This window comes from Esox lucius, chromosome 24 (assembly GCF_011004845.1).
Source record: "Esox lucius isolate fEsoLuc1 chromosome 24, fEsoLuc1.pri, whole genome shotgun sequence".
Classification (NCBI taxonomy): Eukaryota; Metazoa; Chordata; class Actinopteri; order Esociformes; family Esocidae; genus Esox; species Esox lucius.
This window is the reverse complement of record NC_047592.1, coordinates 17,315,172-17,336,129: the sequence shown is the minus strand read 5'-3', so window position 1 is coordinate 17,336,129 and position 20,958 is coordinate 17,315,172. Positions and strand designations below refer to the sequence as shown.

The window sequence follows — 20,958 nt, the reverse complement described above, 5'->3', positions numbered from 1 at the left end:
TCGCAATATATATATATTTTAAACCTACCATTTTGGTCTGGATATGCACTATAGTGTTTGTGTGCGTAACAATAAAAGTTGAATTATAATCATACCTCCGTTATCCATGAAATTCCAAGTTTAAAAACGAGTGCTTTCCATGACATAATAGAACACAATTTTCGGGGACTCTTTTTGACTTGACATATAAAACACTTCTGTAACCAGTGGCCAGAAATTACGGACTGCCTTTCTTTACAGCTGACCTGAGAAATCGATAAGGATAAGTGAATGCGCTGCAGAAGGTATTCCATGCATAATAGACAATCAAATATTTATGTGCATGTGTCTCGAAGTAGACAGGGTAATTGGTCAAGTATTATTATTTCCCTTTTGTATCTAGGTTTTTTCATATTTTTGACACTATATGGTACTGTGTGTTGTCCTGTCTTTATGCATTTGTATGCGTTTGTCCCGTTTGTCCTTGAAAGTTATTGCTTTTTTATTGATAGTAAATATCCGTGAAATAAATTAAACACTCACTCACATACAGTGGGGAGTAGTATCATTATTTTAGACTCCAACGTGTTGAGATTGTGGGGCAAAAAAAACCATGAAAAATGTATGCTGAAAGTGAAAAGCAGACATTTTATAGTAAAGGAGCTAAATTAAATAAATATATAATGAGAAAACAGCACGCAGCAGACACTAAAATGGTGTCAGAGTCAAAGTGTGAAAGTAATCCCATCTTTTTCAAATGCTTTTAACAAAGAGCAGGGGGTGTGTACGTGTGAACGCAAAAAGGCTCTATCTATCCAGCCTCCATTTCAGACACTTTCAAAAGCTGGGTGACTGTTAAGATCACCTGAGCGCACCTAGCTTGACAACACCTTCGCAAACCAGGGTATATAAAGTGCCTAAATGGGAGCAGGCCCCATTCCTTTGTTGTGTGAGCTAACTAAAAGGGGCTAGGTCTCCAGCTATAAGGAGGCCCAGAATGAGTGCAGAATGAAAGGAAAGGTGGCTTCCACCCCTGGTTGTGGTTTGTGTATGTTTCAAATTACTGGTATGTGAGCTTTCTTTCCAAATAGTAACTCAGTCATGAATCAAATCTTTTAGAACTTCAAGTCATATAAAAAGTGTTCATTATACATCTGAAGCATCTAAACAGGTATCAGGTTGCAGTGACCCCAATACAACAAATAAGGAATATGAGGACATTAGTATATGAGCACATTAGTATATGAGGACATTGGTGCACTAAATATTCCACAATAAGAGCATAATTTCAGAATTACGGTGTGTTCTTTGTTCACATTCCTAGTTGAAACATGGAATGTGTATGACATGATAGGTTATATCCATTGATGTGTTTTTCTTGCTTTACAACTGTCTTTCTGTATTTCTTGCTTTACAACTGCCAATTCAAACAGTTATTTTTAATCAAACCATGATTATTTAAATCAATAAATTAGTGCTAGGGGCAAAAACAAAAATCTGCATATTTTTGGGTCCCCAGCAACATAGTTAAGTGTCTCAACCAAAGTGGCAAAAAATAAGTATTATTAAAAGTGAAGGGCAGTTCCATCATCATGGATGGGACATTTTCACACAAAATCAGAAAGGGGGTTACTGGAGGTTTTGGAAACAATATGATGCACACTAGTCAAGCCGTTTCTCAACTCTCAGATTTGTTCCTGGCAGATTAACAGTGCTGATGCTCTAATACGGGAGTTCCTCTTCTCTCTGTTATGCTGCAGCCTCCGGAGCACAGGGGAGCCGCCACTCTCTCCTGTCAAGGGAAGGGCACCTCCAGCCAGGCCACTTGGCTGGGGACCTGGAGGTTAAACAAAAGATTTTTAATGCCAAAATACACTCACCTAAAGGATTATTAAGAACACCATACTAATACTGTGTTTGACCCCCCTTTCGCCTTCAGAACTGCCTTTATTCTACATGGCATTGATTCAACAAGGTGCTGAAAGCATTCTTTAGAAATGTTGGCCCATATTGATAGGATAGCATCTCGCAGTTGATGGAGATTTGTGGGATGCACATCCAGGGCACGAAGCTCCCGTTCCACCACATCCCAAAGATGCTCTATTGGGTTGAGATCTGGTGACTGTGGGGGCCATTTCAGTACAGTGAACTCATTGTCATGTTCAAGAAAGCAATTTGAAATGATTCGAGCTTTGTGACATGGTGCATTATCCTGCTGGAAGTAGCCATCAGAGGATGGGTACATGGTGGTCATAAAGGGATGGACATGGTCAGAAACAATGCTCAGGTAGGCTGTGGCATTTAAACGATGCCCAATTGGCACTAAGGGGCCTAAAGTGTGCCAAGAAAACATCCCACACACCATTACACCACCACCACCAGCCTGCACAATGGTAACAAGGATCCATGTTCTCATTCTGTTTACACCAAATTCTGACTCTACCATCTGAATGTCTCAACAGAAATCGAGACTCATCAGACCAGGCAACATTCTTCCAGTCTTCAACTGTCCAATTTTGGTGAGCTTGTGCAAATTGTAGCCTCTTTTTCCTATTTGTAGTGGAGATGAGTGGTACCCGGTGGGGTCTTCTGCTGTTGTAGCCCATCCGCCTCAAGGTTGTGCGTGTTGTGGCTTCACAAATGATTTGCTGCATACCTCGGTTGTAACGAGTGGTTATTTCAGTCAAAGTTGCTCTTCTATCAGCTTGAATCAGTCAGCCCATTCTCCTCTGACCTCTAGCATCAACAAGGCATTTTCGCCCACAGGACTGCCGCATACTGGATGTTTTTCCCTTTTCACACCTTTCTTTGTAAACCCTAGAAATGGTTGTGCGTGAAAATCCCAGTAACCGAGCAGATTGTGAAATACTCAGACTGGCACCAACAACCATGCCACGCTCAAAATAGCTTAAATCACCTTTCTTTCCCATTCTGACATTCAGTTTGGAGTTCAGGAGATTGTCTTGACCAGGACCACACCCCTAAATGCATTGAAGCAACTGCCATGTGATTGGTTGATTAGATAATTGCATTAATGAGAAATTGAACAGGTGTTCCTAATAATCCTTTAGGTGAGTGTATATTACTGTTGGAGAATTACACAAATAACTACAGTACGTAGGCTGGTTTCCTATTAACCACACGAGAGAAGACTTTAACTCCACCACTAGAGACGCTGCTTCACCTTGTATGTTGGTAGAGGTTGTGGAAGGGCAGGAGCTGGTGGTGTCAATTCCATCCCCTATGGCCCGCCTCCTCCTCTGTAGCACCAGCAGTAACTCCTCCTCCCCCACCTTTCGACTGATCCTTTTCCGTGACGCCGCCCTCCTGTGGCCTGTGTGCTTCATGGTGTCCTGTAAAGGAAGCAAACTATTCAGTCAGATATATTCAACAGGTGAGGAGAGAGTTAAGCATTCAAGGAAAAAGACAAATAGAAAATGTATAGCAATCAAGGGGAGGCTTCTCAATGCTTTCACGTTATCTCATCAACTTATTAGACCCAACACTCTTTTGACATTTTGATTATGTCCTGGCTTACCAGCATTCCTTTCAGCTCCAGCACAGCTGATTTTCTCTTCTCATTCCTCTGGTCCTGTGATATAAAGAGTATTAATGAAAAGTATTTCAATACTAAGTAAATATGTATTTCATAACGATTGTTATTGTAGGTAAGGTATTAAAACTGCTCACCCTCCAGGAACTGTCTTCTGCTGTATCCTGAAATAGGTCAATGTCAGATGTTGCAACACTGCAATTGTCTCTAGCTAGTAGATAGCATCACTGTCTGATTGGTTTGTTTATTTACTTTGTCTGGTTGATTGGTTAATATATTTTGGGTGATTTGTTGACTGGTTTATGGATTGATTGATCCAGTCCTACCTGTGATCTCTGCATTGGTCTCAGGACGATTCCTTTCTTAATCCTCTCCATCATCTCATTAACTGCTTGGAACTTAATGTCCACAGTGGGATCTGGCTCTGGTGGAGATATGGACACACAACAATGAACCAGCTGTACTGAGCAGTGTTCACCAATTGACTGTTGTCAGAACCAGGGTCCTTGTTGACCTCTGAAACATGCCCTGAATGTCCAAAAAGCATGTATTTGTAATTTTAACATGTATAATGTTAGAAATTATAGATCTCCTCAACACAATGAATGTGTGAATTTGAATTTCATGCTACATTGTGCTTTCTTTGTACAGGTTTGTTCATAAAATACCACAAGTTCCAGAATTAGTTGCGAATGTAGACAACGTCAGGGCTATCGCCAGCAATCCTGGGCTCCCTGAAAATATATATGCACTCACTTATAGACGACACTGAGATTTATACGATCAGTGGGCCCTGCCAAGCCATGTGAATCAAACCCACCTTTCCCCACTTTGACTACGGCCCTGTGTCTCCCAAACAAAATGGAGATCAGAGAATACTATATGTTTTAGAAGCAAAAAAACATTTAGTCATGCCTATGTGCCTGGTTTTACTGATCTTTCCCGTTCTGTTTGCATAGGGCCAAAACAAATTTACAAGCAAAAAAAACTTTTTCCAATGATAATTTCCTTTTGACAAGCAAATACATGCCCTTTCACAGTTTGCCTAGCAGATTACATTTAGGCAACAGTACTGCTAGGACTGATTGTACATGCTGTGCAGGTTATCCCGATACACTTGGCAGTTGAAAGAACTGTTTTGAATTACAATTTTGACAATGAATTAATTCTCAACTTTCCACTCAATCTTGTTGTTGATTTTATGAACAATGGCACAATTTGTTTGACTACATACACAAACTAGCCAAAATAACTTCAGAATAATTTCATCCAGACAAACACATCTTGTACATTTATCAAAATATCTGCTGTTAGGAACATTGCTGGAGGTCTTCCAATTGCTCTATCAATCAGGGAAAACTGCTACTATACACAAATTGACTTGTAGTGCCATCAGTATTACAACGAAACAAAACATGACAACTTAAAATTTTTCAGATCTTGCTTGCCCTCCAATCTGATGTATGCGTAGGTTGTTTCATGCACAAAATACATTCCACGCTCCAGGGTAATTATTTGTGAAACAAATTTCCCTTCCCTAGAAATGAAACACACCACCTAAAGTCCCCCCGGGATGAAGTGACCCTTTAAGGAAGTGGTGCTTCGTGCTCTTTAAATAACACAGTGACTAGAACACTCACTATTCTTATCAGTGTTGCAGGTTGACGCCTTTCTCTTGTTGCGCAGGACGATAAGTGGACTAGAGGGAGAAAGAGAGGGAGAAAGTTGAATAGAATTGCTTCATTTATTCAAAATGTCTTCTGGTATTACCATCACCTTGCCATGTAATAGGTCAACCAGATTTTATTTTCAATTTCAAATTGCCAGTAACTTCAAATAGTTTAAAAAGGTATATCAATATCTTCTAATATAGTGCCTTTGTAATCATGTATTTGTAGTATACATTTCATGGCCAAAAATATGTGGACTCGTTTTCAAATTATTGGATTTGGCAATGCCAAGTGTGCTTCCAACTTTGTGGTAACAGTTTGGGGAAGGGCCTTTCCTATTTCAGCATGACAATGTCCTTGTGCACAAGGCGAGGTCCATACAGAAATGATTTGTTGAGGTCAGTGTAAAAGAACTTGACTGGTCTGCACAGACCAATGTCCTCAACCTCATCAAACACCTTTGGGATGAATTGGAAAGCCAACTACGAGCCAGGCCTAATCACCCAACATCACCACCCAACCTCACTAATGCTCTTGTGGTTGAATGGTAGCAAATCTCTACGGCAATGTTATAGCACCTAGTGGAAAGCCTTCCCAGAAGAATGGAGGCTGTTATGTCAGCAGTAAAAGGGGGGACCAACTCAATTTATGCCCATGATTTTGGAAGGACATTTTCTGTGAGCAGGTGTAGACATGCTGTACTTTTGGCCCTATAGTGTAATAATTGTGTAAGTATGTATGGACAGAGAATTCAATGGGGCCTTGGCAGATGCTAGTCCTAATGTGTTGATTCTAATCACATGATTTATGTCTCTCTGGATCATCAAATTATCACTGCAGAAGAGAGATGGGACAAGGTGAGATGGGACAAGGTGGGACAAGTATGACGAAACGTGGATAAGCAAAATTAATGTATTCACAGGATTGATTCTATAGTCATGTGTGGATTATTTGGGTTACTCATAAAGAGCTGAACCTCTCAATATGTTTTAATGTATCCTAGTGGATGTATTTTCAAGGTGACTGGATCAAATTTGTCTGTTAGCTGATTGCTTCTAGTCAAGGTTAGGGGTTCATTTAATTTCAATTCCAGTCAATACAGAAAGTGAACCGAATTCCACTTACAAATGTTCATAATTGAAAAGCACAGAAGATAGTTGGATAGTTTCTGTGTACCTCCTGAATGTTAAAGAAGTTGACCCAAACCATGCATCTCAAATGGGAAACATTCCTGTCCTAACATCAAAAAGTAAAAATGTAATCATTAGATTTCAGATTATTTCTGCTCTGGATTTTCACAACAGCAAAGTGTAATGCAATGTTTGCTGTTAATTCATAGGATTTGGTCATTAGAGGATTCAAACCAGATTGATTATGTCATTAAAGTTGAGACTTTTTGTCACATTCTGGCGTGCCAGTGAATCCAACGCCCTCACTCCCTCACTTCATTGCGGAAACCTGTTTTCGTTGATTATTGCCCGCACATGTTTTCCCTCTTCAAGGACCCCTATTTAAGTTCCTGCTTCCCCACTGTATCCTGTTGGTCTCTGTCTTTGTTTTCATTTACCCCCTATGTAACGTTGTTTTGTTGGTTCCTGTCCTGTCACTTAGTTTCGGTTTCGTCATGTTTTGGTTGTTTTATTCAATGTCCCCCGTTCTCCCTGCGCCTCCTGCAACATCCTTCCATATCTCACATTTACTTAATTAGATCCTATCTGTGTCTATGTTTAGATTCTCTGTTAGTGATTTTAAATGTTAACTGGGACATATTATGTAATGTTTTATGTTTATCAGGGTTCTATCACTTTTTTCCTTTATGACAAAATTCAATCGCTATGTTTTTATTGAGTAATGCGGGGATTCTGTATTCATATTAGTAAAACCTTTGCATATCTAGCTGAATAGTTTAGTACAAGGAGAGTTGCTACTGTTGGAGTTAGATTTGGTCTAATGAACGTTATTAAAATCATACCATCATTAGTTCTACATAACTACACAGCTTTATCTAAATAAAACACTGTACATAAAACCTACTCAACAGCAGGACTGCAGGGAGGTGGTGGCGGGGGGGGGCGGGGGGGGCGGCGGAGGAAGTGGAGGAGTCGGAGGTGCAGAGGTTGAGTTGTCCTCCCCTGGTTGGCCAGCTTCGGAAACACTGTCTTTCTCCAAGTCTTTCAGCCTATCCTGGAGCTGTTTCACTAAACGGAAGTCATTGATTATTTGAACTGAGCGTCAGCGTGCCAACAGCGTGAGGATCAGCGCAGTGAAACATTTCTACCTTCCCCCTGGAGCTGGGCGATGGTGCTCTGAGCCTCCTTCAGCCGGGTGTCCATGTTCCTCCTCTCTTCCTCACTTCTCTCTAGCTGGCCTCTGACACACTGCAGCTCCGATAGAACACTGCTCTCTTTCAGAGTACACTGGATCTGACTGACCTGTGACAGTTGTGCAGTACAGAGATGTAGAGTTATGGTTGGACATCCCTATTACACTCTGATCATTAGACTTCCTGACTACACATTTAAGTGTGTCCTATGCACATCCACATCTCCTGTATTATGTGCCATTTATATACATTTATGCACTTTGTCTCCATTTTTTCTCACACACACACACACACACACACGCGCACATAAACACACACCTGGTTTTGGTAATAGAGTTGTATGTCCTGTAGGGTACTCTTGATCTGGGCCACCTGCTCGAGAGCCTGTTGGAGCTGGAGATTGGTCTCTGAACTGTGTTGCAGCACCAGGCTCTGTCTCTGGGTCTCCGTCTGCTTCACTAACACCTGCAAGTCAATGACCAATCAATCAAACAGCCAACCAATAAACCAATCAGTCAATTATCACTCCTTTAATTCACCTGGGCATATTTTCTTGTAGAGTGTACAATAATTAGTTATAGGCTATTGGGAGTGTTGGGTGTTTATAAATCTCGTCCTGCTCCATCTGTCAGGGGATCAATGAGTTTCTGACCAACAGGAAGCAAAATATGAGAATATGGGCAAGCATGTAGGTCCCACAGCACTGGAACACCACAGGCATGCATGGTCTCCTCCGTTCTTCTCCGTTCTCTAGCTGCTCTACATAAACAACTGCGATGTGGGTGGGGGGGGGTCTGGCACAGTTAAAATAACCGGGTACTCAAAATGGACAATACGGTACAAAGTATGTCCCAATATACAGTGCCCTCCAGATTTCTTCCGGAAAGGGGACGAATGCTTGGTCCCAGCACTGAAAACTGTAATGCCGAAGCTGTGAATGATAACGTAATAGTAAAACTGGTGGAGGACAAGCGTAAGAGTGAGTTCAGGAATTGAAAGCGACTCGCTTTCACTTCTGGTTCACATAAGGTCAAACACAGTGAAGTCGTAGTCATATTGCAGTCAGTGTGCACATCATCGTTACAGCAAACACTCTTCCCCTATATTTACTGCACACTACCCTGGTTAAAGCACACTAATGCATAAAGCAAGGCCATATTCCCAATGGTGAGACACCAATTACATGCTGACGTTTGACAAGCTAAGGGCTCCTGGTGTCCACAAATCACATGCCCACAGACGCGCACATATTGTGTCCTGTGGTTGTGGCCCGAAACATCATTATACAGCGCTGCACATGTGGAGAGACAGGACTATCAATGGAAAGTGTGTTTTCAAAACATGTGAAAGTAGACAAATAGAAACGTACGCGCATACACAGGACCACCGTCTAACAGATAATTATTTGCGTTGCTCTGAGAGAAAAGGGGGTTTGTGTGGCTGTGTGAAAACAGTAGGGGTTCTTTTCACAGGTAAGGACCCCTGTGAGGCATCCCATTATGTGCCAGTCTGGTAAATAGCGAACGTTGTGCACAAAGGCGACAATTGCCTGCGTTCAATGTAAAGTGTCAATCTATAGCCGGGTTGTGTTTAAAGCTAAAGTCCCCATTGTCAAATTGCCGCCGTGATGGGTGCTAATTATCTGTGGGGGGTGGCTACTTTTGTTGTCTGTCGGGACAAACAGTATTTTTTTTTTCTAAAGGGAGAAGAAAGCCAACTTTGTATACAACAAGACCAGCTGGGGAAACCTGAGTGTGTGTGTGTGTTTGTATATGTGTGTGTCTGTTTCTGTTTATGTCTGTGTGTGTGTGTGTCTCCTTTGCAAAGTCTGTCTTCTCCAGCCCTTCTCACACCTCTTTGTATTTGTTTGCCTAATTTGTCCTATTTTATGAATACAGAATGAATGGCTCCCCCACCCCTTTCCTGCCCAACAATATGGCCCCTGTCTGAATGAGGAAGTGAGGAAGTAGCCCGCCTCTCTGTCCATTGCTACACCATTCACTAAACCTGCCCCCAGTGCCAAGCCACTGCTGCTTCTTGTCTTCCAGTCGCATGACAGTGCATCATTGTCATTAGAGGGATGACTGAATACACCCCCTATTCTTGCTCGAAAGATATCTCCAGATCCACGCTGAATTTAGACGTATGTCCAAATCCCCAGAACGTGCAGAATCTCCTACAAAAGCTGCCAGTAGTGGTAACCGTTGTGAAATGGGCACTGTGACTGTGAGTGTCCTGTCTCAGTGCTTCAGTATGCAGAACATTGGTTTACCCAGTAAGGGAACAACCTTATCTTCACCACACATTTTCCTGTGTATTTGTGAACTATGGTTGAGAGTTGAGAGTTGAGATACTGGCCTAACATTACACTAGAAAATGTTATATTTAGAATTAAAATGGCGATTGCTTGTGCAGACGAGGACTGGGCACACAGAGAAATACACACAGTGTTGTGTACCTGATGGGCGAAGACCTCTGCATGCTGTCTGAGATCCTGCTCCAACTCTAGTTTCTGATTGATCTCTGTGAATTCCTCTGTCACAAGATGGGACACTATGAACACACACACACACATTCATAACTGGTAAACCATTGAATGTTAGAGGTTTAGTATGAGAGACTCTGATGGCTTGCTGCTGATGCTAAGCAGCTTTGTTCTGGTCGCGGTGAGTGGTGTTGGAGGCTAAGTAGAGTAGAGTAGAGGGCACTCTGGTCTGACAATCAAATCCCAAATACCCCAGGGCATTAGAGAACACATTGCCTTGTGAGAAAGTCCTCTTTTGGATGGCTACATATCCAGTCTGACCCTCATATCATCATGGACATCTATTCTTTGCCATCTTCCAATTGGCTTATTCATCTGCACCAGTAACAACAATGTTAAAGTATGTAGAAAATGCATTATATATTAATCATTCTAAGAGTGGCAGCTAATTGATTAAAAAGAGTCTGGTGTCTCACCTCTCTTCATCTTATTTAGGGTTTTGTTCTGCCTGGTCAGTTTCTTCAGTACGTTTTCTTTCTCAGCAATCTCCAGGATCAACTAAGTGCACAACAATAGGACGTTTAAAAAAGAAAGTATTGTTTTATTCAGAACACACAGAACACTACAGTACCTGTTCTTTGAGCAGGCTTTGCTCTCTCTTCAGGGCTTCCACCTCTTCACACAGCTGCAGTTTCTCCCCCAGCAGCTGGTCTATCGAGGCCTGTAAATCTGGCCAGGATGGTGGGGCAGGTGTGGAGAGAAGGGAGGATAGAGAGCGATAGAGAAGGTGAGGGAGAGAGAAGGAGAAAGGAGGGATGAGAAGAAGAGAGAGACGGGAGAGAAAGAAAGGAAAATATAAGACACAGAAAGATAACGAGCAGGTGTCTTGACTTCTAAAGTACTAAAAAGTACTTTCAGATCCTCTATAGCCCATTGTACCCTGATCTCTCACGCATGAACGATTCAGCCTGTGTGGTGAGGTAACAGTGTAATGATAAGGTGCATTTAGTAAGGTTGTAGTAATGATACTGTGTGTAGTATTAAGGTTGTAATGTAATGATACAGTGTGCAGTAAGGTTTTAGTGTAATGATACTATGTGTGTAGTAAGGTTTTAGTGTAATGATACAGTGTGGGATGTAAGGTTGTAGTAATTATATAGTTTGTGTAGTAAGGTTGTAGTGTAATGGTACAGTGTGTGTAGCAAGGTTGTAGTAATGATACAGTGTGTGTAGCAAAGTTGTAGTCATAACACAATGTGTGTAGTTAGATTGTAATAAATTATATAGTTTATGTAATATGGTGGTATTGTAGGGCGGATCGTCTCTTTACCTCTGATCTGTTCCTGTCCTTGCAGCACGACTTCGCTGTCCTCATCAGGACCGGGGTCGACCCCAAGGTCAACAGTTTCGCAAGCCATGGTCTCAATGTCTTCCGGAAGCTCAGGGATAAATGGCATTAGTGCCTGGCTTTTCCTCTTCAGAACCTTGTTTTCTTTGGTAACCTTAGTTTTCAAACCGTAAAAACTCAGTGTTCTTTATCTCACAGGATTAATTGGCTGGCTCACGTGTTAGCACTAGGCTGGCACAAAAAATCATGCACTACACAAGTGGGATATTTACTGGTTCAGTGAATGACCTTCAACATTCTGCAGAGTTCTAACTAGATTGTTTGAATTGCAGTACCCATAATGCAACCCACCCTGACGGCCAGAGCCTCTGCACTCTCTCTGCAGGAGCGCTCAATCTGGAACTGAATCTCTAGAACATCCATTTCCTTCAACAGCTGAGAGGTAACTGAGGAAAGAGAAACTATTAAAAGGAGTATAACAGAGAGAGGAGTATTTGGGAGTAGGACTGAGAGAGAGAGGGAGTATGTGGGAGAGTGTGAGCTAGATGAAATTAGGTCCTCAATGAAAAGACTACTACAATGTGTACACACATTTTCCCATTTACCAGTCTGGTAATTCATTGGAATACTGTGCTCCCACCATCTAATTAAGGATGTTGATTGAACAGCTCACCCTCCTCTATTTTAAACAGCTTCTCATTGGCCTCATCCCTCTGCTTCTCCAGAATCTCACACTACAAGAGAGATCAAACAGACAGACAGACCCAGGAACAGAGATATCATTTACATCACTCTCTTTTTGCACCAAAGTAAAAAAGAAATGACAGATCCAAGATAAATATTTAGATAAAAATGTGCCAAAGATGTTCTTTAATCTAGCCTACCTGAATATCTTCTTCATCTTAAATCTAACCTACCTGAATATCTTCTTCATCTTCAGAGGTGCTGCTGCTTTCACCACTGAAGTCTGTGAAAATGTGAAAAAACATTTACATACAGTTTAAGCCACTCCTTCCAGCTATCAATCGTTAATAAGTGGCATGTAGTGGTAATAACGTAATGAGTTATAAAGACAGTCTTGTAATAAATTAAGCAAAAATACAAAGCCCAATTGTCTGTATGCAGAGAAGAGTGAACCACAGAAAGAGACTACAGTGGATACATTACTTTCACATGGAGATGGTCAGTTCTGTAATCCCAAGTGTTACCATTTGTCTGGTCATTTATATATATGTATATTCCATATCCTGTTGCCTACCACTTTCCCTCCATCATCCTCACACGTACAGTATCTTCCCTAACTTTATGTTTAAAGGGACTTCAATTCACCATACAGCTTATGTCATGCAACAGACTGAGTAATGACAAGAAAACACACCTTTTCCATCTCAACAGTCTCACCAACTATTTAAGCCTTATCAAAGATTTAAGTCGCACAAGCGATTCAAGACCTCACCAAAGATAGGGGACATTTATTCAAACTAATATTCATTCAAAGTTATCGAGGCAGGTCCACTCTAGTTAACCCCAAAGCAAGACATATTACTTGCTTATTTTCTATGGTTGGAATGGGACATTTAGTAGACTAAAGTAGCCCCACCCCAATCAGAAAAAATGAGGGAGTCTCGTGTCTTGGTTCTCTTTCTGTCTTTGTTCTCAATATAAATAGGGATCTGAGCCATACATGGAGATGGATAGATAACTTAACTTGGCTAATCAGGATTTCCTTTCACCATGAGGTAGTCACATGAATCAACTGGGTCATCCAACTTGGTAATTAGGTGGGATTAACTAATGAATTATACCAGTGAACAAAAATGTATTACTTGAAAATGGAGATAGAGGCCTAAATAACATTTAGGTCCTGCTCCCCCCAAACTCATAGTAAGACAGCTACAGAGATGAGATGTCTATCCAAGTCTATATACCCCTGCCATTACCTAACTACCTAGTGTTGTGAATAATGGAAGCACTTTTTACACATTTGCTACCCAAATTGCTAACATGCTGCTTAAAAGAATTTAAAGGAAACATATAGGCATTTGTTTTTTAGACTGGACTGTGAATTAGACATTCCTACAATAATGGATAGGCTCGGCCTTCAATCAAGCCAAGTTATAGACAAAGCTAGGTATTCCAAAAAGACTATATAATTCACAATTAAATATTTGTATAAATATTAAATATTAAAGTAGGTCTATGGTATATCTCTCCCTACCAGACAAATTGACCATCAATGGCACAAAACGTTCTGGTCTCATTTGACAAATAACAAAAGCTGTAAGTAAGGAATGGAATTTTAGAAAACCATTTTAGAAATGTATGAATTGTTGACAGTCTCACCTGCGGCAATGCTGTCTTCTTCTTGGAGCCACATCACGGTCTAGCAATCCGTTTCTTCAAAGACTACACTGACACAGACGCAAAGCCTTTGCTTTTGACCCTCACACACATTCCTACAAACACACACGACCAGTCACCATTGTTTTGAAAAGGGAACTGAAAGTCTTGACTTGAAGTGATACACGATGGGGAGATGTTATCCCCACGAAGGTAGATAGGGGAAGAATCATTATATATTCCCCAATATGGTTCAGCGAAAGACGTCCCACCCAGTTGACTCCACTACAGTTGTCAGTACCTTCAATGGCAATAGCTATGCTGTACTGGGTTTAGCATATAGTTATTCAAGACTATTACCTAATCCAGCACCCAGGTTCATGGGAAGCTGCTAAGGCAGAATCTCAGTTCAACCCCTGCTTAGATAAATAATGCATCGATATGTAATAAATAACCTCACTGTGAAAGGGAAGAAAAGTGTATGTTTTGTGCGTTTTATGCGTCTTCAGTCTAAAATAGTCAACACCAACAAAAACTTCTGACATAAAGCTAAGTATGGTCCCTCTCTGACAGAGTGACTGACTGACTAGTGGCAGTTACTGGTTGGTCAATTGCAGTCGTCCTTTTGAGATGCAATAGGCGAATGGTGGGATGCTTCATGCACTTATGTTGTACCTGAGACAGTTCTTACTGTGAGGTCTTTGTGAGAATGAACTGGTGTGGATTAGGGAGCGTAGCTACAATGAAACATAGCGTCACTGTAAGCGTCATTAAGAGCAAAACCACAGCAACCACGACAAAAACTGAACAGGAAACTGGAGTGTGTAGGGTTTTGAGCACCGAGTCATTATGACTGAATCCACATTTACAGGCACCTGAGGATACAGTGGTCCCCCAGGCCCTAAGGTTTGTTTGTCACCGTGGATACATGCCCCCCATGCTTCTAGATCTGTCTGTCACCGTGGCTACGTGCCTTCTAGGTCCTTAAATCAGTCTGTCACCCTGACCTTTGTTAGAGTAATTACAGCATGGTCATAAAGGTGAAATTGTCACATAATATCCATTATGTTTGATGGCATTGGCAAAGTGAAAGCACAGTATGCTGCGTTGGGCAGTACCAGGCGCATTAATTAATACTCAGATAGAACAAAGAGGTGAAGAAAATGTAAGTGAGGTGTAGGCCTTAGATAACCTGAGGCTCTGCCGGTTTACAGTTATATTAATTATGTTTTCCATCAATCACTATGATGTTATAGAAGCTGTAGTATATTGGCCATTTTTATGGAAGTAACACAAAATATTTTTTAAGGAAGTAACACAACAAAAAGTTATAGCAGTCAGATACGACCCACACTTACAGCCAACTCACCTGCTTTGAGCCTAAATATTTATTGTTCCTATTTATAAGCTATGTAATATTTGTTATGACATAGCTTTCCGTAGAGTAGGGGCCTATCTTCTGTCAAAGCGTGTTATTGTGCCACATCAGATTTATTCAAGCCAACATGTATTTTTTTATTTGATTGGATCACAACAGCGGAAATTTTAGTTTTTCCATTTCCCCATGCAAAACAACAATCTTTTTACATTGATTTTAACATGATAGATACATATCCTTTATGTTTACAGATGTTTTCCTGTATTTTATTTTATATACACATTTATTTAACTCTAAATAAAACAAAATAGTTTTGATACTAATAAGTAAAATTAGGATAAACAAATGATAATAGTATACAAACCTTATTCAGAAAGCTATACTGTAGACCTATCACCAATTAAGTTTTTTTATGAAACCCGACAAAATATGAATTAATTACAATTCTTAATGAACTGTTCATCAACACCGTTATTGTAATATAAATTAAAGTTATACATTAAAGTGGCCATATATGCGGCACTATAATAGAAGTATAAATACAAGCATAAATTAAGACATCTGCAGTTAATTTTTTAAGTTAATTTTTCAAATATATTTTACTCCAAAATAGTTCAGAGTGCCTGAGATATTCCCTATTTAAACATTCTTGCCAGTCTGTCAATCAGCTTGCATTGGCATGTAGTCCCCTCATACTCACTTTAGACACTCACAGACTATTTCCCTCACATTAAACTACCCTGGACTAGCTATTACAATTCTGGTTTTGTTCTGTAAATGAAGTTGTGTTATAATTTAATTTCAGTCAAGTGAACGTTAGAAGCAGGATTCTACTCAGTGCACCTTCACTGTTATACAGATTTGTACCCTTTAGAGTTGTCCAGGCCTACATACAACACAACAGGAATCTTACCGTTCTTTCAAGCAAGCAAGTTTATTTATATAGCACAATTCATACATAGAAGCAATTCAATGCACTTTACAAAGAAAAATTATAAATATACAAATACAATAACATAAAAACAAATATTCAAATAAAAACATTACATTTGCAGAAAAGGAACTGTCAGAAGTGGGATTCGAACCCACGCCTCCAGGGGAGACTGCGACCTGAACGCAGCGCCTTAGACCGCTCGGCCATCCTGACTTGTTGATATTCTGAAATCGTAAGAAATAGTAAAATAGTAAGCGTTTTCAAGTGATTTTCCGAGTACATTGTAGTATAGTACAGTAGGCTGTAGAACTGATATTTTCCCCGTTTTGCCTATTGTCTCCTAACTTTGCAAAATAATGCCGACGACGTTTTCAAGGTAAAATGCTTGAATAGTGGGTTGGTTTTAATTTGAAAACCGTTCGGTTTAGAATAAAAGCATGCTAATGTGTAAATATGATACTTCAGTTTTAATTGATAGTTTATGGCTGAAATGGGAAACGGAAAATGAAACCATTTTATGACATTTTTTATTCTTCAAGGAAGCAGACACTTCAGCAACTAAATAGTAATTCAGCAACTCAGCAACTAAATAGTGTAATTCAGCAACTAAATAGTTAAGATATGTTTTCGTTACCTGGAAAAAAAATATCTAAACTTGTCAAATCACTGAAATATCCTTACTAACTCAGACATGCTCTTCATAACAACACTTATTTTGTATACTTAAAGAATAAGAAATATATGAATGTGGGACCTTCATCCTGACATGCTTTCCTTCTGTGCCAGCCATTGATTTACATGATTCCATCTGTTTACCAAAAGAGAGAGACATGAAGTGACATCTAGCAAACATGAGAGAAAGGAAGGGAACAAAACATATAAAGGATAGGGAAAAGGAGAAAGAGGGATATATATAAATAATATATACAGTCTCCCCTCCAAATGGTTGGCACCCTTTATGAACAAACGCAAAGGGGCTGTATAAAATAAACAACCCAGTTAATAAACTACATTAGCATTCCCAAACTTGAGGAATATACTATTCACTGTACATCATTTGTTATTTGAAAGAGTCAACAAAAACTACAAATTTCTCAAATACCCCTCAGGAAATGAAGCACCGAAATAATTGGCATCATAGTTTTTTAGTACTTTGTGCACCCTCCCCTTGCAAGGCTAATTATATTGAGCCTATATTCTTTAATGATTTCCGAATGAAGAACTTTCTAGATCCCTGAGATCCTTCAGTATGCACATCTTGCCTTCTTGAGTTCAAACCACAGGTGTTCAGTGTGATTGCCCAAAAGGTAATTTCTGTGGATTTCAAATTGCTTCAATATCTCTTTTTTTTTTCCAGAGCTGTATAAGATTAATTCCTGCATACACGTTTGTGTGTAGGTTGTTGTGTAGGTTGTTGTTTTCGGCACAGACTGTGGCACGGTACAAACGTATGCTGCTGCAAACCCCAGTTGGCCTGCTTATCATTCTGTTAATAAGCAATAAGGCATGTATGGTATATGGCCAATATACCACCGCTTACAGCTGTTGTTGGCCAAAATGCAACTGAGAGTGCCTGGATGCACATAGCTGTGTTATATTGCCCACGTATATTGGTAATGCTATTATAAATCGGGTACCAACATAATTTTTCATACCTGTGGTATATGGTCTTATATACCACGAATTTCAGCCAATCAGCATTCAAGGCTCTTACCACCTGGTTTATGACTACTGTATATAAAAACAAGGACCCATACCCTAACTAGTCACAGGCCAATGTATAATAGCATTCAAGTTATCTCTGTGAGTTACAATTCATTATCAGTCTGTTAAATAATCTTTTACACACTTACGCACACAATAAACATACCTTCCAGTACCTACAAACAAATGCACACACACTTCATCTGCCCCAGCATGCCTTGAACTGTTCTTGCCATCATTGCTTTTTTCATTGGTAATGATTGCAATAGGATTATCCAGCTTTCAGCAGAACAACAGCTCAAGCTGACTCAGAGCCTGTTCTGCATAGGTCACCCAAAGGCCAACGGGTCATCTTAACCATAGAGGATTTGGAGAGAAAAGACAAGGATGAGGTTATGGAAAGATTATGTTTTGGAACAGCGTATATACTGCTAAAAAGTACTTTATTAAGATTATAATATATAACATTGTACTTTTCTAACAATATCACATTTATATTTTTGTTATTTTTCAGATTTTCCACTCGCTTTAGCAAGGTAAACAGATGTTTCCCATGGCAGTATGGCACTTAAATGGAATTAAAATTGAAACGAATGAGGGGAAAGGCAGAAAAGAAGAGAGGGAGAGAGAAGAAATAGAAAAGGCCTGATGTTACTGGTTGAGTACAGTAGAAAGAGAGAACGATACAGAGATAGTGACAGAGAGACAGTCAATGAAATGTGACAGAGTAGCCTTGCAGATACTAGTGAACTCTCCATGACTTGGCTGTGCTGCGAAAACAATAACAGACCAGAATGATGCCGCAAGGCATTTGGAGCAGACTTTTTGGGAATCTTTTTTTATCCAAACAAGCACAAGCGTCCCATGTACTTTGGAATGTAACGGAGTGACATATCGCTTCCATTTTGACCTCCAAACACACTATAAATTATCCAGCTAGCTCTGATAGGGGATTTCAATATGATGTGAATTACTGTAGGCTACTGCGTGTTAGGACCAAAGGATTTGATAGAGCTACACTGTAGTTGTCTTATAAAGCCATTTCAGTATGAGATTCAGTGGAAGTGGCGTCAATGCCTGTCCAAACTTCAATTCAATGATACCATGATATGTTTTTATCCATTCCAAGATAATGCCAACCATATTCTTTCATATAGTGTAAAGTCACAGTTTCGATGCACAATAATATATTTATATATATTTCCCCCATCAATACATCAGCCTGATTTTTTATATAATTACATTGAATTAAACATACCTAAGTATGTCCCACCATTTGTTTCAATACCAAAACACACATTAAAAGACTTGCGATGATCATTGTAACCCCTACAATTATCACCAGGTGATGTGATTGTATCCCTCTCCGGGATGACAATATGGCCAGCAGTCTGTCTGTAAACATTTTGGAGACAACAAGCGATCAAATGGATGCATCTTCATGTATTTTTAAGTAGTGTCACTACCAGACATCTAAACTATACATTATTTTGTATAGATTTGGGGCTAAAAGACATGTATTTTGGAATGTATATCTGCCCAAATAAAATACAACTAGCATAAAATATATGCTAGCTATGAAAGCCCCGGGAGCCTACCATCAGGCACTCCCAGTTGAGCTACAGAGGACCATCATATGGGTGGTGGATAATTACACAAGGAGAAATGTTGAATATTAAGATGCATTATCAGCAACAGCCACCCTCCAAGAGCCAAAGCGTTACTTCTGTTTAATCAAAACATAGACACCTATAATGGGCTCTAATCTACTGAACTGTACTCAAGCGTACTTATGTTTCTCACAACCACATATAATCTGTTTTAAACTAGTTTTGTTGTCACCTCACTGGGTTTAGGGACTGAAGTCGCTGGTCTTGGCTCATAATCCTGGGTACTAACTTAGTCTTTTTGTAAACCATAGACAAGTCATTTAATAAAATTGCCTTTCTCTCACAATCCAATTTACTACTTAGTAGAAGCCTTCATTGGTATTGCCTTTGTATTACAATTTATTCTGTTCATCAGAGTCCTTTTTTTACCTCTGTCATTGACAATGATTTAGTTTTATTTGATTTGACACATATATAAATGATATTTTGCCAGAAAAAAAAGATAGGTGAAGTGACTTAATATCTACCAAAATAATGAACGCATTATAAACTCCTAAGTACGTTTAATTTTTATAAAATCAGCATTGATCTAAATTAAACAAAAGGTTGACAAAATCAAGTTAAATGTTGATTTTACTATTTGTTAAGTCATTTTTTCCAATACATTTTAGAAATCAATCCATAATACAAGCTCAATTTCTGCCCCTGCTCTGTACTGTCGCAACTATTTCATTATCTTGAACTTTTTCATTATGTTTACATAGACACATTTACTGGGGTCACATCACATCCGAGACCTTCAAACACACAGTGGGAAGTGTGTACGTAGAATATGACTGATGAAAAACCTTATAGATGATGGAAGACGTGCTAAAACGTTGGAACATTTCTGTATAGCAACTAATACACAAGGAAATAATTCATTATTTAACAAAGACAACGGTTAATTTTTTTAAATTATATTTTCTCAGGGTCCATGTTTTCTGTGCATTTCTAGTAGACAGATTATGTCGTTCAAGGTAAAGTAGCCACATATTTGAAAAAAAGCATCTGGCATTAATTAACTAACTATTGACTTTTTTGACAACAGTCACAATTTGATGCCAAGACACTGACAATAAATACATGTTGACATAGCTAACGAAATGATAGGAGTGTTGGAAACGAGACTAGGCAAGAGACTGAGATCCTAATGCTTAGAAGCCTGTAGCTGGCGCTGTGACTCTGCCACCTGTTGCATTTCCTGCTTTTCTCTGTGTAGAGCTGGTCCCAAACCAACTGACCAATCAGCAAACAGTAAGCCAAGACCACTTTGCCTATTGAAACTGAAGAGCCAAAGACCTGGCAAAAAACATAAAGAATTAAACAATACAATACATTTAGCTAATTAACTGTATTACTTATATTTTTCTGAAATTATAAAAACTGTTGAATTTGGCCATCAGTGTTCCTAAACATAGTGCATTACATCCCTGAAAATAAATGTGGTATTGTGTTCAATGTATCTTTTATATAATTAATGAAATATAATTTAAATAGGCCTTTTATACACTTCATAAAAAACTGACTCAATGTTGAGTTTAGTTAAACAGAATGATCATAACTAAAAGGATATTGACCCAAACTCATGATCC

General features: G+C 39.5%; 1 protein-coding gene and 1 non-coding gene across 2 annotated transcripts; both read right to left on the bottom strand.

Moving 5' to 3' along the window:
• Positions 1 to 642: 642 nt before the first annotated feature.
• shtn2 (shootin 2) lies at positions 643 to 13,866 on the bottom strand. The gene is given in 18 exon segments (XM_010905580.4): positions 643 to 1,816; positions 3,164 to 3,332; positions 3,518 to 3,571; positions 3,670 to 3,696; positions 3,859 to 3,956; positions 5,173 to 5,231; positions 7,237 to 7,275; positions 7,277 to 7,400; positions 7,481 to 7,634; positions 7,844 to 7,990; positions 9,984 to 10,078; positions 10,487 to 10,568; positions 10,642 to 10,739; positions 11,341 to 11,512; positions 11,710 to 11,804; positions 12,032 to 12,092; positions 12,276 to 12,325; positions 13,702 to 13,866. Coding segments are annotated over 18 exon segments (1,710 nt in total). The 5' UTR covers positions 13,736 to 13,866; the 3' UTR covers positions 643 to 1,664.
• Positions 13,867 to 16,140: 2,274 nt separating this feature from the next.
• Positions 16,141 to 16,223, bottom strand: trnal-cag. Its single transcript has one exon. It is a non-coding gene; the product is annotated as a tRNA-Leu (tRNA).
• Positions 16,224 to 20,958: the final 4,735 nt, after the last annotated feature.